This window comes from Podarcis melisellensis (assembly GCF_964234715.1).
Source record: "Podarcis melisellensis genome assembly, chromosome: 1".
NCBI lineage: Eukaryota > Metazoa > Chordata > Lepidosauria > Squamata > Lacertidae > Podarcis > Podarcis melisellensis.
In genome coordinates this window covers 39831156-39848873 of record NC_138528.1, presented here as the reverse complement: position 1 = coordinate 39848873, position 17718 = coordinate 39831156, and the positions used below count along the sequence as shown (strand labels likewise).

Here is a 17718-nt window from a genome sequence, read left to right as displayed (position 1 = left end):
GAGCTGCTTGCCTGGAGGCAACATGGAAACTGTAAAGGGGAATAAGGAAACTACCGTATTTTTCGCCCTATAGGACGCACTTTTTCCCCTCCAAAAATGAAGGGGAAATCTGTGTGCGTCCTATGGGGCGAATACAGGCTTTCGCTGAAGCTTGGAGAGCGAGAGGGGTCGGTGCGCTTATCAGCAAGCCTGGGGAGCCCGTGGGAGTTCCCGCAGGGCTCCCTAGGCTGCGGATAGCAGCCTGCTGCACGGAGCGCGGGGCGTGCTGAAGCAGAGCGCCCCACGCTTCAGGCAGACATTGGCCAGCCCCACAAGCTCGGGGGACAGCGGGGAGGCGCAGCGCCGCCAACCCACTGTTCTCCGACCTGGTTTTGGGGGGGAAATAAAGGAATTTCCCCCCTTTATTTCCCCCCCAAAAACCTAGGTGCGTCCTATGGGACGAAAAATACGGTATGTGGCCAGGAGGCCTGGGAAGGAGGGCAAATAGCCTGGTAGGGACTTTAGCATCTTTCGAGAAGCTGTATGGCAGTGGAAAGGAAGGCAGAATAAATGGGACTGAGCAAGTATATGTCAATGAGAAAGGCTGGGTGAGTAAAAATTCCTACGTGACAGAAGGAATTGTATACAACAGGGAAAAGTGGGAAGTATGCAGATGGGAAGGGAGAGGCACAAGGTGGAAGTTGCTGCGACTGCACATATTTGCTCAATTCAGAAGAAATGGGAAGTCATGGTTTCCAGCTGCATGAGCCGCACACACCACCACCCCTTTCAGCAGAGAAAGGCTTCATTCACACCACAGTTTATTCCCTTTCCCTGATGTTTCCCTGGTAGTTACTTTGCACATCATAACTGAGCTTTCTCACAACATAAAAGCCACTTCTGAAAATATGTTTGAGGATATAGTCAAGTTTAGCACTCATTTCCATGTTATTTGATTGCTGAAAACCCCACCCTCTTACAGCCCCCTCCCCCCAACTCGGAAAACCACGTGATTTTGTGTGGTGATTTTCCTGCCTTTTTCACAGGTTCGTGCCACAGCTGCTCACATGACGAGCTGTGTGGCAGACTACCAGCATGTAGTGCATTCCTTGCCCGCTTCAAGGCTAGTATTTCAGCACAGAGTAGCAGAATGGTGGTGGCATGTTGACATCTGTTGATGTTTGTTGCTAGTTCTTGCTGTGTGAATGGCCTTTACCGCAACATGGTGGTATAGTGGTTGAGATATGATGGAACAGGCTTGTGTAGTGTGAAAGGGAAGTTAGAAAAAAGGAAAGAAGCACTAGCCTTGTAGTCAGTTAAACTAACACAATAAACCCTACGTGTGAATACAGCCAGAGGTATCAGAAACATCTTCTACTTTTAAACAAGCTGCAACTAACTTCCCATGACACTGGAACCCGAAGAACTATAGCTTGTTCTAAAGTGGAAGCAGATGTTTATAACTTCTTCCTGTAGTCACTTCCACTTTTAAGTCTGGTGCATGAAAGAGGGGAGAGAAGGGACTATGTGAGCCTGAGGCTTGCCATGGGTCTCTAACATAGTGGAAAAGCTTTGGCTCCCATTATAGGTCTAGCCTAGACAATAAAATAGCTAAGCCAAATTTCTGACAGCTGTTTTTTTCTAGTTGCAGAGCTGTTACCTGGTTGGATTGGTTGTGGAAAAACGGTCTTCTTGAGCTGAAATCTTCAAAGGTTGAGGGTCTTATACTTAAGCTTTTGTAAGAATCATTGCTCACTCCAGGTTCATGTTGGAAAAGATGATCTTTCATTAGCAAACTCGGTATGCTTTCTGGAATAGCCTGGGAATGATAATAAATTATATTTCATTTTTTGCTGTTGTTATTGTTGTGCTTGAGTCATCCCAGCATTTCAGATGGATGACAATGCATATGACTTCAATTAAAATCAAAACAAGTCGCATACTAAACATTTACAAAAATTCTATTGTAAACAAATACCACAGATTACATGCTGGAGGTAGCATTTATGCAGTGTCAAAAATACTTTTAGTATCCCCCTTATGGAATGCTTACTGAATGTACAAGTCACAAACACACCCAGCACAAGAAAAACACTAACAGCCCTTCAGACCTACAATTTTCATGATTGCATGGTATGGATATGGGACCACACAAACTCCATTTCCCAGTTGGTTATTTATACATCTAGAAAATATCACTACAGAGAGGATTGTATGCCATTTCCTTTTCCAAGCAGTGATTGGCACTGAAGACTTGATATTTGTCAACCACCTGACCACCAACTAACCACAGCAATTGCCCCTGGTTCCGGCAGATCCCTGAAATAGAGCAGCCAACCGGGTTGGGTGTGTGACTCACTCTCACTTCTGTAATAGAAGGCCACCAAATTGGTGTGGGAAACTGTGATCACCTGAACACTTATTTGCAAGACCATAATTAGGGCAAGGATTTCCATGGAATTTAACACTTCAAACAGGCAGAATATGCCACACCTGCTGTTTTCAGAGTACATGATGGCGGTGCCTTGATGTAGCCTTTGGCGACCTGCAGCTCTTTCAGTCTTAGACAGCTGGTTGCGACTTATGGGAGTTGTAGTCCAAAATACATTGGCACAGGTTGCCTTAATACAGTGGCGTAGCGTGGGTTGTCAGCACCCCAGGCAAGGCTAGTAATTTGCGCCCCCTAACCCGTACCGCACGCCTGGCACCCCCCCCCCCACAGTGGGCAGCGACCCGACGGCTCGGCTCGGATTCGCACAGCCAGCACTGCAGTGAGAGAGAGTGAGTGAGCCAGGTGGAGGCAGAGAGCTGCGAGTGCGAGCGCCCCCCCAGATGTTGCGCCCGGTGCACCCGGCCCCCCCTGCACCCCCCACGCTACGCCACTGCCTTAATATGCAAGACACTACACAAAATCTGTTCCTTGGGAAGATGCTCATTTTGTGAGCATGTTTCTGACAAATGTACTTTACATGCTTACACCTTTCTACACCTTCAACAAAATGAGACTTGTTATAATACTGTTACTGTGCAGATGGGCACTGTGTTTAATAGACAAAGATGTTCAGCCACCTCAACAAAAGACAATGTTCTCCACAATTCACTTTGAAGTGTCATTCCTAAGTGATGAAGGTAGTAAATAAGTAGTAAATTGTAAGATGATACAATGAGCAACTCACTTTTTACAGCTTCCTAGATTGTAGAAAACAGTGCTCATCAGGAGCTGAACCGACTATTGTGAAGTCGGGCAGAATCTAATCAATTGTTGTGGAAGAGCATGTTAATATGCTTGCTATAGACATAAAAGGGTGGATGGGAGGAAAATAACTTTCCAAGCTTTAAAACGCCCAACACCTTAGAGATCATTGCTCTAAGATCTATCATATTTCATTGGCTCCTCAAACTTAGAATTTGGAAACTTAAGAAGGAAGCAAAAGTAGACACCCTGACTGCATTCTTATGAAAGACTACATTGTGGTTTAGCTCTACATGGATGAGCCTTCATAAGCCTTAGAGACTGTCCTCTCACCAATTGGCCAGAAGGACTTCTGTCACAATAGGTTTCGTTAAACTTTAGTTAGCTGCTGGGCAAGCCCACTTCAAACCACAGCTTATGACATTGGCTCGTTTAACCAATCCCTATATGCTGTTAATACTTCTAGTGTAATGTCTGATGGGGAAATTCACATACCATGGCAAGATGCACACATTCCAAATATGAATACAAAGCATATATGCAAGCTGCCTGAGCATCTGCTACCAAAGTTTACCTGTAGCACTCAAGTCCCAATGGTTAGTGGTACAGAATTTGGCAACCTAATGTATGCATGACTTCCAATATATCCAAACCATGGTCTGAAGATTTCTTTGTTGTCTTTGTTGTCTCAGGCATGGACCAACAAATTTATAGTCAAACTTGATCCCAGTTTTATGGAAATCTGGGTGCATAATGGTATATAGTATTTTCTTCATATTCACCCAAGAGTTCATTTTTAAAGAATAATTACTTCCAATTAACAGAGGAACATGGTCAAGCGTCCATGAGGCTTACAAGAAATGTGATGTGCAGACAGGTTTGAGATTTCATCAATCCAAATGAGACTGTGTCATTTTGCCTTCCTTTAGAGTTTACAAAAACACTCTCATGAAATAGCTTCTTCTGCAACTCTTGCTACACCAGATGGTGCTGTGGAAAGCTTTTCTGACAAGCACTGTGTGCATTAGCAAACGCCAAGCCTTCTTGGGGTCCAAAGACCTTAGAGTCCAGTGTACCACACAACCACTAACAATCCAGTATAACCAGCAAGGATCTGCTGAAGCAAGCCACAGCACTGCAACATGAAGTTGGGCTATAACAGCCTCTGGACTTCAGATCCTCCTGTGGAGGCATTTTAATTCTCAACACCAAGTAAGCGAAGGCGATATCAGTGCAGTGGGAAACTGCAAACTACACCCTTATTTGGTGTTGGGGGCTATTTATGTGTTATTATCATTTTCAACAAACGCTCGACATCTTTTCTGTAGTTCATACAAAAGATCAGTGTTTATGTCATGTTCTCAGTACCCATCCTTTTACACTCAATTCCTTAATGTCATAACTCCCAGTAGCTACGCAGTCCCTAATAAAAAAGATTTTGGTTTCCAAACAAACCATTTTGATGAAGTATTTCAGAATAGTTCTTTGGATGGGAAACAATTAGTCTAGGTTTTTGTCACGGGATGGTTATTAAAACTTAAAACAACAGCAGCAGCAACAAAATAAAATCAAATCAAGAAATACGGTTCTGACAGTAAGAGGCCCAAACACAGGCTACTATTGTATTGAAAACAAGACTAAATAAAACCAGCAAAATATTTTTACAGTATAAAAACGTGCCACATTAAATATAGTGTTTGATGGTCTCTATCTCACATAAAACACATAGATGCACAAATCCCCACTTCTTTTCTACTGCCAAAGCAATTACGCACCGCCCACATTCAATATCCTTCAACCACAGCACTGGCATAGGCTAGCCAGTATCATCTATGAAGTAACCTACGCCAGTTTTTAATGCACAACGGAAATCTGGTTTGCTCCCAGCTGCTGGTATAATAATTACTGTCCTATGGTTGCTAAGAGATACTCTGACTTTTTTCCAAGACTATTAAAACATTTCTGTGTGCACAAGCAAAAGGATGCTGGGTAAAAGCAATAAAATGACTCTCCAGCTGTAGAAGCCCAGCAGAACTCAAAGCCAGATGACAGCTGTAGAGAAAATGAAAACCAGACTGAGATCCTCTCTTCTTCAAAACTCCTCTCCTCACTTTTCCCAGGATGAAGGTTGGGTAAGAGAACGCGGCGCTCTTCTGTAAGCCTTGTTAAAACAATCCTCTATCCCTGAACAAGTGATCTGACAAAAGAGTAAAGGAGACTATACTCTCCTACCTCTTAGAAAAGGCTGCATATTTTCTAACCCTTGTGCTTATTAGCCCTTTCATAAGACTGTATTTTTAAAAGTAACACCCATATCCCATTTGAATTATGAATTAAGACTCAAGTTCAAAATAACCTCTGCTTTAGTGATTCTGCAGAACAGAGCAATTACTTTCAATGCCAACAGCTGTTTCCCTACAATTAGTTGCATATTTTCTGCCCTACATCCTGAATACCTTCAGCAGCGGGCCTAGAATCTGCAGAATATTTTCCGGTCATTTAAGACAGAACATTTCCCATATAAAGCATATCCTAAAAGCATAGCTGAATTACAGACACAACACTTCTTTTAGGATCCCAAATGAATGCAAACTACAAAAGCAAAACAGCAAGAGTATCTTTTGAAGAAGCAAAAAAACTTGTGCCCAGTTTACTCTCAATAAAGTTAATTCAAAACCTTTTGTACTGCAAGCAAAGTTCGATTCCTGGCAGGTGTGGATCAATTCAATCTTCTTGCAAACACAGACATACTAATCTTCATGCAAAATTTGCCTCCTAAATTGAACAGCAGTGATAAGAGCACTCACTTCAGCTTCATGGGGGATTAGACTACTTATAACTGCAAATCAGCACAGAAAATTTGATGCGACTAACAGATTTTTGCAGAGCTTTTGAGTTTACCTAGCTAGGTTATTGTGTCATAAATTTCTACAGACAACAGTCTGCTCTATGAAGCCTCCAAATTTAATTACAGAAACTACAGCAGTAGACCAGTTCACACCACTTGTAAGAGTTCACAAACCAGACAGTTACCAACCTGCAAAAGAAAAACAAAAGGAGACAGGCAAGACTTTTCCTCTGCAGTGAGCAGAGAAACCAAGTGGGCTGGTGGAGGAAGGGCAGATTAATCCTACAGAGCCCATTCACCTATCTGTAGTGTATGTAATTCCTTGCTGCCTATGGCTGCCAGGTGAGCTGTCATAAACTTTGAAATCTTTTTTCAAAAACCAAAATGAACCATTAGTTTTTGTAAAAAACAACAACCCTATGAGCAAAACTTCAGTGGTTTTGGCAATCTGCAGCAGATAGTCTGGGCAATAGTCATTACCACTATACTATAGCAAAAAAGGTGGCTTTTTAGTACTGTACTGTACTTTGTGGCATGTACAGCACAGAATATAGCATCTTCCGCTTTTTTAGCACACAGAAAAATACCCTGAGAGCACAAACTCCTGTTCTCCAAACCTAGGATATTGCAGTGAAGTAGAATGGTCAGCCATTTTATGAAGGCTGGCCAACGTGTTTTGACATTAATTCAATTAACAAAATAACATATTAACAGAAGTTTTCACTCAAGCTCCAAACTGCCAGGAAATTGCAACCACAGTCTTAGCAGACATGTTATTCCGGGCAAAATGGATATGGCATCCTATCTTGTTAGTTCCAGCATCACCACCACCTTGATGCTGGTTGGCTGCCGGTGGCAAAGTGGTGGACTTCCCAGATCTGTCCGCTCACTGAATAGACAAATGGAGTCTATGCGACTGAAGTTATCATTCTATGTTACAAGTACTTAATTGGCAACCAATATCATCCACACAGAATAAGAGCTGAAGGCTCCCCTGTGCCTTCAAAAACTGTCTGACAGAAATCCTGCTGCTGTGCACTTCAGCTGTTTTTCCCTTTCCCTTCATACCCCTCAAAACTATTTTTACTCATTTCTTATTTCTTCTGTCTGTTTCCTGTCACACCTATGCTTACCTGAACTTTAAACTTCAAGGCTGAGGCCTGGTCTGTACTTTCATATCTCACATGGTCATTTTTCAACTGACCCTCTCTGCCCAACACTCATTCTCATTCTACCCAGCATTCCATTCAACACCATTTAACTTTCTCTCAAGAAAGGTTCATACTGAGCGTGTATGTGCGGGTGGGGAACACCCTTATGAAATGTCACTGACTAACTTTAGCCAGTAAAACAATTTTAAAATATAAACTAAAAACATGTTAAACAACTCATGGGTAAAGACACACACAAACCATTTGCCAAAGTACACACAGGACAAATCTTTCCCCCACAATTACCCCAGCAAAGCCTATGGAACAAAAACAACATGCCAAAGTCCACCCTGGCATCATGGTTGGAAAGTTCAGGATCTGACCTGCTGGCCTGATCCTGTTCCTAAGTTGCCCTAAGCAGTTTAGGAGATGGTTATCTCAGGACAGCCTGCACTCAAACTAGCTTAGGTGGCCTGAAAGCCTGAATGTGCCTCTGGACTCTGCACTAACTTGGGAAATTTGGGTGTCCAGGGACACATTTTATTAATTTCAGTTGGTACTCCAGCTACCTTGCCACAGTTGTTCATGCACTAGTGACTTCCAGACTAGGCTATTGTGATGGCTAAGTGTAGCTGGTTTGCAGGGCCTTCCAGCTGTTGGCTAGGACCAATGATCTTATCAGATCACGCCACAGGTGCCAAATCCCTGGGGCCCTGAGCACCCACAGAATTCCCCATGAAGGGGCCAGGCACCCACAAATTTAGGTGCCAGGGCCATGCACGCTTCATGGAATCCATGGCCCTGCGCACCCATGGTTCTGGGGCCAAGTTGGCAGTCCTGGATCACACTGAAACTTCATGAGTGCACACGGTTGTCAGTGCATATCTAGGCTCAATCCTAAGTGCTGATGAAAAGCTTTAATGCTTTAAACCAGTGGTGGAGAATCTCCAGCTTGCGGGCCTAAATTAGTTCTGGCAGACCTCTGAGATTGGCCTGCCTTGGCCCCTTGGGCTAACGACAGCCACTTTTCTTAGTCCTGATGTCATATAGGCAAATAAACATTTCCCCCTTCCAGCCAATGCTTCAATACACTCCTTTTTTTTCTTTTAACGTGTCCACCACCCACTGCACATCTGTTTTATCTTGATTAAGCTTGTTTACCCTCATCCAACCCAGAACATCCTTCAGACACTGGAACTAGAAAAAACAGTAATCAGAAATTTAAATTTGCAGTTACAGAACATAATTTTTGTTAAAAAAAACCCAAAACACATTGCCAAACTGCCTTGACTTTATTATCGGATAAAGAGATTAAGAGTTCCTGATTAATCCTGCTACTTTTGGTTGGAAATTCCTAATCAGTTAAGCTAAATATTTAGAAGTGAATCCAAGACATAGGATTTTCTTTGCCCTGGGCATTAACATATTTTTAACAAATTACAGAACGTCTGGGGGTTTTTATGGTAAAATGTTCTGCAGAAATCTCAGCATTCTTGGAAAAAAGCATTGATTTTTACTCTCAAATTTTCCAGGGAGATAGTTTCTGAATCTTGCACTAGAATCAGATTTTCATCCATTAGAAAGCTCCAGTCTAAATTAGCAGACAATCGGTAACCATTAATTTTTATTTCCCCCACTGGACGATGTTCCTCTTAAGTTCTGCATAGCATGAACTCACCCTTCTAAAAGCTAAGCCAAAGCAACATTCTCTTGCTCTGTGCTCTCCACATAGGTCCGCATTTCCCAGAATCCTACTGGTTGTCCCCCCCCCCTTGCATTTGTTGCAATCTAAATTAATTTTTTTCAAGCAATGCATTCCAAACGGGGTCCCTTCAGAGCATTTTACAGATGTAGCAATAATTCCTTGCCAAAATCAATGCAAACATTGATTCTATCTTCTTAGCAATACTGTAACAACACGGCATCAATGAAACAGTCGTTTTGTGATCAACCAAGATCCCAAGCTCTTTCCCCTGTTGCTGAGCCCCTGGCCGAAAACAAAAACGTCTCTTATCACTCGAAGTTCACAGCCTTCTACTTGGCAGAACTCAGTTTCATTCCATTTCCATTACTGCAGTTCTTGAGGTCACCCAGTTCTTCCTGTGGAACTTCCTCATCCTTATTCTGTATTAATAATGCCTCCCAAATTAGGATTGTCTGCTAATGTCAGGACTCTTATTTCCCTTCCCAAACACATTACATATAAATTATTAAATAAAACCAGCTGGGTAATTCCACAGTGACCAACATAAAAATTGTAAGATTCTTTACAGAGTATTTTCTGTTTTAGCTAATATTATTTGAACTCCAAATAACACAAAACTATTTGTGAGTTAACTGGCTTGATCTTCCCTACAAAAATAATAAAGACGTATGCCACAAGTAGTTTAAATGCTCTATTTTCGTGGTGTTTTAAAATAATGTGACCAACAAAACAATTTTTGTAATCTCAAGAATTTATCTGTAACCTGGACAATTGTTTTCTCTAAAAGTAGGGGGCGGGGAATCTCACCTGAGGCAAAATACATAAGGAGCTAATGTTTCATAGACAAGCGTGAAAACTTATGGTAATGTTTATTGGAAACTATGGAAAAACAGTTTTCAGGCAAAGGACCAGTGACCAATGTAACATGTAACAATTCATTGATAGACACCCATAAATAAATGCCTCCTAAGCAAGGCCCTGGGCCCATGACACTTCACTATGCATTCATAAGTTGCAGGTCAGCATCAAGCCCGTGTGGGAACTGTAATGACCACAGGGATTTACATTTAGCTGTGGCAACACCCTAATGATCTGTTTCTTTTCAACCCATCATTATCATCAGTTGCATGAAAGACAAATGTCACCAAAGTCCCCATATTTATTTATTTTTAGAATAATGGATATCATATTGCATCACTGGGCCATTATCTCCCCCCCCCCCAATTTCTCATTCTCAAGCTCAACATTAATGAAGTTGCCAACTGACACCAGTATTTCAGTTGCTGTTTTTCTGAAACTTTCTTCCAGGATATTCACATTTCTCATACGGACATCATGTCTGTGGTGTTTGTTTTTAATTATGTAAAAACAAACACACACCACAACTTGACACTTGACATTTTGTGTCCATTTTCCAACCTTTAACGGGGGTTTTTCCTGCTCCCTGAGGCAAGAGACCTTCACCTTCTGAGGTGATTTTGTTCTATCTCTAGGTTTGGCACCTCCAGTCTGTGGGCCAGTGTTGGCCCACCAGGCATTTGGCCTATGAGGCTATTTTGGGCAAACTATGGCCACCCACCCTACACCTTTTCATCTTTGCTTATCAACATTTGTGAATGTTGTTAAACAGATGAAGCACACCCCATCTGATTACAGAAGGGACGGTATAGTTTATTCTCAGATAAAATATATGAGAATGTGTGATAATCTTGATGATGCAGCCTGCTGCCTATAAGGATGACACATATACTTCATGAAAGACCCACATGTATTGCCAAGTAATGATATGCTTTTAAAAGCAAAGACTGGCAATTTTTCCCATTTCCAGGCTTGTAACTCATCTTAATATATGGCAATTAAGTCACACACTTAAAGAAACAGTGATCTACTTGTGTGCAACAATCTTTGACTAAAAACAAAACAAAAAACCCACTGAAAACGCATCACAACTTTTGGGTTTTCCAACACTGCAATGAGAAAGTAATATAATTCTTATTTAGATACATTCCAGGTTAAGAACCGACCTCCAGAACGAATCAAGTTCTTAATCCGAGGTACCACTGTATATCTTTTAAAAGTGATAGACTATCATCACACACTAAGACCATGGCTGAAAAGCTTTCAATTCACTACCTTTGTTAAAGTGAAGCCTGTCTGATAACCCAAACTAGAACAAGAGTTTCCAGCTCATGTGAATGAAATCCATCAACTCTAACCCTTGACTCCCCATACGTCCACTGGATTTCACCCATGGATTTTTTGTAGTCACTGTGTATTACTTGTCTACAGGAACCTTGGGAAGAACATTGAAGTACTAATAATCTTTCTGTTGCTTCTCATGTTGTGTGACTGAACCTCAACATTGAAAATGGGTTACAGGTTTAAATCCTGATGAGTCCTGCCTGACATTAAACCCTTTAATCTGCATGCAACCAGAGGACATTTTTATAATACTACAACCTTCACAAGTCTCAGTTTTGGCAATGAACATTTTTCTTCTAGAGCTCAGCCATAATTCAAATTAAGCTTCAGGCACTTTGGCACCCCTTTGCCTTAGTTATATCCACTCACTCTTTCATTAACACATCTAGGGTAAAAAAAGAAAGAAATGTCTCTCAAACGAAGCAATAGCTTATGTCTTTGAGAATTAAATATGACAAAGAAAAGTCACCCAGCCTAAACTCTATAGTTACAAGGCAAGACGGTTCACGTGGTTATCCTTCTGCAGATTTAAAGTTCAAAAAGTTTTAACGAATACAAGTAAGACCACTTTCAGCACTGAAAACTCCTGCCATCTCTTCCAATACAATTAACATAATGGAAGTTTAAAGCACTTACTGGGAAGCCATCTACAGGTACTTCAATTTCATCATGTGACGGCAGACAACCTATGGAAGAATAAGACAAACATAAAAATGTCAAGTTTCTTTCAGATGTGAGAGTTGAGGACTTAGTATGAGGCAGCTTCCTATGTTCCCCTAGCTGGACTCTCCATTTTTTCTGAGACAGCTATTCTGAGTGATAGGGGCTCTTTGGGAATCCAGACAGAGATCCTTCCCATCACCTAAATTTTGTTATATGGGAGATGACAGGGTTTGAACCTGGGAACTTCTGCATCCAAGGCATGTACACTACCAATGTCAAGTTCAAGCAAACAGAGAATTATGTATCAAATTTCATTCTGATAATTCAGTGCACAAGAGAAGCATTACATTGCAGTTTGTTTAATGCCTTTCCTAAGCCGTATGAAAACTGGTGTTGGATCAGACAGGGGTTTGAACTTTAAATACAGAATGGTGTCCTGAATGTGCACAGCACACTTCATTCTGATATTTCAACATTCAAGAAAGCTAGTAAAGGTAAAGGTAAAGGTATCCCTGCCCATACAGGCCAGTCATGTCCGACTCTAGGGTTGTGCGCCCATCTCATTTAACAGGCTGGGGGCAGCACTGTCCGGAGACACTTCCGAAGAACGGTACACTCCTTCTATCTGGGATGGTCGTCCTCTTCCACCGAGCGCGCAGCTTCGGGAGGGACGCACATGGAGCGGTGAGGGAGGAAGGGGACACCCGCCTAGCCAGCCAGATCAGCCGAATCAACCCTGGCGATCAATGGGGTGACAGATGTCGCAGCCAGATCACCCTCACATCCTCTTCCGGGTCACGTGGCCAGCGTGACGAAGCTGCTCTGGCGAGCCAGCACCAGCGCCGCACACGGAAACGCCGTTTACCTTCCCGCTATAAAGCGGTACCTATTTATCTACTTGCACCTAGGGGTGCTTTCGAACTGCTAGGTGGGCAGGAGCTGGGACCGAAAGATGGGAGTTCACTCTGCCGTGGGGATTCGAACCACCGACCATGCAATCGGCAAGCCCCAGGCGCTGAGGTTTTAACCACAGCGCCACCCACGTCCCAAGAAAGCTAGTCTGTTACAAAACAGTAAACACATTCAGACTCAAAAACAAAAGACACACGCTGCTGAACAAGGTTGCTAAACCTGAAGGCCTCACTTCACTTGGCATAATATGAACTAAACACATTTGCAAGTAAATAATCCTCTGGAAACTATTCAAAATCGCAACTCACAGCAAAGCATCATAGAAGCTGACAGAGTGCCAAGGAAGAAGGTTAGTTAACGTTATACAAGTGAAATCCAAACAATTAGATAAGTGGCCAATGCTCTATAAAAGGTAGTGAAGGTCCTTCAATGAAAGGATCTTGACTCTCTTTGGTAGCTTTGTATATGGCTTTAAAAATATTAAACACAAATTTGTGATTTGCCTCTTCTCTGGGTAAGCAGGGATTATTACCATGGCTGACCTGCACCATCGTGTTCTATCTCTGCTGCAACCATTGTTCATTACCCCTCAGCCACATAGACCAGCTCTGTAGGAGCTGCATGTTGCTCTCTTGATCAAGGCTAAAACAGGTGCTTGCCATTTAACATTAATGAATGTACATTAACACTGTACCTAAATGTACAATAGTTATGCTTCTGCTCTTCATATTTATTTTATTTTGACAACCAGTCAAAAAGAGGACCAGCACAGTTTCATTAACGCATATAGTATTACATCGTGGGTACTACTATAATTGTTTTAAAATTATGACTATATATTTTAAAATGCTTATGCAACAGAGATTCATACCTTGGGAAAGATCTTCTACCGCCCTACGAATGCCTCTATCAAATGCTCTTGCATCAGCAGGACTCTGAAATGTCAGGCCAAATTTTTTGTCATCTATTTTCCAGTGGTGAAAAGTTGGCGTAACCTTATTGTAAATAAGGTCCTTCTTCAACGTACACTCCAAAACCACCTGAAAAGCAGAGTTAAAGGAAAAACTTAGCATAAGGGACTTCTGTACACAACAAGGTTTAAAAATAAAGTCTACTCTCAAATGAATCATGTCATGGACCAATTAGCTCCTCCCCAAAAAAGACAAGTTTGTGAAAAACCATTTATATATAACCTACTTGAAAGAAATTTAGTTTTTGCCTTAGTTACTGGCTGTTCCCGATTCCAGGCTATAATACAGCAATACCAATGCATTTTTTGTAAGTACACAGTGACATGGTTGGCATATAATGCTAAACCATGATTAACGTTCACCATAGTTAATAAACCACAGTTGAAGCCAAGGCACCTGGCAGATGATCACTTAAACTTCAGTTTATTACACCACAAAATAGTTTAAAAGCACCAACAAGAGCAGTCAAACCTTGAGAGTGGTTTGATTTTAATTTTTGCTGCTCTTACACTCATGGCTACAACTTTTTGGTTGTCACAGCTCCTTAACTATAGTTAAGGAGGAAGCCGGAGTTCACACATAATGCCAAGATATGGTTCGAGTTAACCAGGTTTATAAATCAACAACAACAGTTTTAGCATTATGTATGAATCAGGCCAGCTTGTAAAATTAAAACAAGTAGGTAAAAGCAACTAAATGTATGAACATTCTTATCCCACAACAAATATATATATAAAAAATCCTTCCAGTAGCACCTTAGAGACCAACTAGGTTTGTTATTGGTATGAGCTTTCTTGTGCATGCACACTTCTTCAGATACACGCAAATATGACAGTCTTGATGAGCCCACAGATGCTTTTGTGCAGTTTATTCCAGTGTAGATATGTACTCACAAACATTTGTGTTTGGGTGAATCAGAGGAGATCTTTTATAATGTTACAAAGGGAGGTAACAGTTAATTACATGCAGAACACATGTAGCAAACCCAGGCTGCCTTTTATTAAAAGAAGACGAATTATGGCAAAGGAAATTTGAAGACAGCAACATGGCCACTTTTCTCTTCCACTCTGACTGGCTTCTCACAAGCTGATTTTCCCTTTACATTGGCTCCAAACACTGTCCAGGTCTTCTAAAATGTTGGACAATATTCTCGAACTGTGTAGACAGCATCCTGAATCAGGAATTGGTGAAGAACTGGCCAAGGGGTTATTGACTGTACCCGGTCTCCCTTCTCCTTCAGTCTTTCTATTCAATTTCATTCAATCAAACCTTTCTTTCCTCCAATGGGTTCAAGGTGACATACATGGCTCCCTGCACTATATTCTCACCCTGTAAAAGAGGTTAGGCTGACGTATGTGTAATGCCTGGTTAAAGGTCATCCAGTGAACTTCATGGTTGAATGGGGATTTGAACCAGTGTCTCCAATACTCAAGCAAAACACCACATCCATGCCCACCTCTCTCATCTGACTACTCTAACCTTGCTAAGTCTCCAAATGCTGTGAAAGGATCCACTTTGGAAGGAGAACACCATGTAAAAGAAAGGGTGTGCACAATTTCTCTTTGTTCAGAAAGTCATGAATGGTGAAGTTCTTCCCATGCCTTCTCTTTGAATTCATTTGTCTTGCTGCGGTTAAGCAAGGATACCAGACAATAAGATGCGTAACACATAACAGAATAAATGTCTCATTATTAAACCGGAAAGGAAAAATAAATATCATCAAGTCTGTGGCATTTGAAAATCTAAAATACTGAAGCCTGGATGTATGTTTAATTCTGCATATAAAAGAAACTCTCCATTGATGTTTACATAGCTTAAAAGAGCAGAGACCTGTCCAGGTTAGAGTGGAAGGTAATTGTTCCAACTAGACTGGCTGGAGCCAGATCTCGGAAGGGAAGTATAATAAAGGAGGAAGTGTGCAATTATGTCAGGGGTGCTTTGTGAAAAGAAAGAAGAAGAAAACCCTTCACATTCCAACAGAGATCTAAACAAGCTGGGTAAACAAGTCCAGAAATAGTCTCTGTCACTCCAAAGTGAAATCCATATCCTGGGTGCTATCACTTTTCAAGGTACCTGACAGGCTCTTTGTCAATAACATATCAAGCTAACATTCTTATTCATGAAGCTGTACCCTGTCTTTTGCCACAAGTTATCTTCAACTAAAATACAGTGATTTTACTGTGTATCATAACACCAGGCTGAGCAAGCAAACCTTTTGCCTGAATTCCGATTAAAACTCCTTCCTGGGTCTAATGCAAATGTTTTTGTGTGCCAAAGATCACACACATTTTCAGCTACAGCTATATTTTTTATGTTTTCAAGCAATCACAATGGCAAAGGCATTCTTCATAATGCAAAGCCAAATATGTCTGAAAGCTTAGCAAGTAGAATCACTCCCCAATGTGTTTTCTGAAAATCTCACTCATTTTATCACTTGCAAGAACCAGCTCATGATTTTATCTGTCTGTCTGTCTGTCTGTCTGTCTGTCTGTCTGTCTGTCTGTCATCTAGTGTGTATCCTGCTATCTATTTTCTCTGAAAGTAATTCGTCTCATTGCTCCTTTTGTAAAACAAAACGAAGAGAGGTTTTGGGCCATTGCTTTCTATTTAGTTTACCTTGAACCACTGGAGTTCTAGCCAATTCATTTCTCACTGCCTGAAGCCTTGGTGTGATAGAGGAAGTGCTGTTACAGAAGTCAGCCCTATTTTAGAATTGCTGGTGTCAGGTCAAAGACATCTTAAAACAAAACAAAAGCCTGATAAAGGAGAATGGATGCTCTGAGGAACAGAAAGTACCGTGAATCAGTACTGTTGAGGAAGATTCTGAGAGGAATGCTCTCTAAAAAGAACTAATGAGGTTCTTTCCTTAGCAAAGTTCATCAGCTACTGGATCATTTCAGATATGAACTACAATACATTGTCATTATGAAATTTGATTGTAAGTAATGTTTGAAGGGTGGTAAAATTATGCTTTATCCATTAATTCAACCTAATGGGCTATGAATTTAAGACATTTGGTTCATTTTCCAACAGGGGAATTCCAACTGCTCAAAGGTTAATTGGATTTTTTTCTCAATTTTCCAGGAATTTGCTCAATCATGAAGACTTGCTTTCCCTTTCTATCCACCCACCCTTAATCACCTCATCAAATGGTATGGCATAGGAAGGGAAGCTTGAGAAATCTCCAGTCAGTCAGAGTCATGACATCCTAGCTGTCGTGCTGCCTGGTGGTATCACTTCATGCACAGGAAGGGGCTGACGAATGAAACACCCATTCCTGGAAGCATTCCTATTGTTCTATTTTATTTTAAGAATAAGTTTTAACTTGTGTGACGTTAGCTCTGTTTTACGCCACTTACATCCCACTATTTCATGATAAAATTAAACTCATAGAATCATAGAATCATAGAGTTGGAAGAGACCACAAGGGCCATCGAGTCCAACCCCCTGCCAAGCAGGAAACACCATCAGAGCACTCCTGACATATGGTTGTCAAGCCTCTGCTTAAAGACCTCCAAAGAAGGAGACTCCACCACACTCCTTGGCAGCAAATTCCACTGTTGAACAGCTCTTACTGTCAGGAAGTTCTTCCTAATGTTTAGGTGGAATATTCTTTCTTGTAGTTTGGATCCATTGCTCCGTGTCCGCTTCTCTGGAGCAGCAGAAAACAACCTTTCTCCCTCCTCTATGTGGCATCCTTTTATATATTTGAACATGGCTATCATATCACCCCTTATCCTCCTCTTCTCCAGGCTAAACATGCCCAGCTCCCTTAGCCGTTCCTCATAAGGCATCATTTCCAGGCCTTTGACCATTTTGGTTGCCCTCCTCTGGACACGTTCCAGTTTGTCAGTGTCCTTCTTGAAATGTGGTGCCCAGAACTGGACACAGTACTCCAGGTGAGGTCTGACCAGAGCAGAATACAGTGGCACTATTACTTCCCTTGATCTAGATGCTATACTCCTATTGATGCAGCCCAGAATTGCATTGGCTTTTTTAGCTGCCGCATCACACTGTTGGCTCATGTCAAGTTTGTGGTCCACCAAGACTCCTAGATCCTTTTCACATGTACTGCTCTCAAGCCAGGTGTCACC

General features: G+C 41.6%; 1 protein-coding gene and 1 long non-coding RNA gene across 2 annotated transcripts in view; both read right to left on the bottom strand.

Annotated features, from left to right (window-relative positions):
- LOC309356515 overlaps nt 1-17718 on the bottom strand; it is a 325551-nt gene that overhangs the window by 43026 nt on the left and 264807 nt on the right. The gene's annotated exons all lie outside the window — the stretch shown is intronic.
- SPRED1 (sprouty related EVH1 domain containing 1) overlaps nt 1-17718 on the bottom strand; it is an 87131-nt gene that overhangs the window by 9220 nt on the left and 60193 nt on the right. The window contains exons 3-5 of the mRNA XM_081887171.1: nt 13525-13693; nt 11715-11764; nt 1640-1798 (exon numbers count right to left, since the gene is read on the bottom strand). Coding sequence (XP_081743297.1) covers nt 1640-1798; nt 11715-11764; nt 13525-13693 — 378 coding nt within the window. The remainder of the gene's footprint in view (nt 1-1639; nt 1799-11714; nt 11765-13524; nt 13694-17718) is intronic.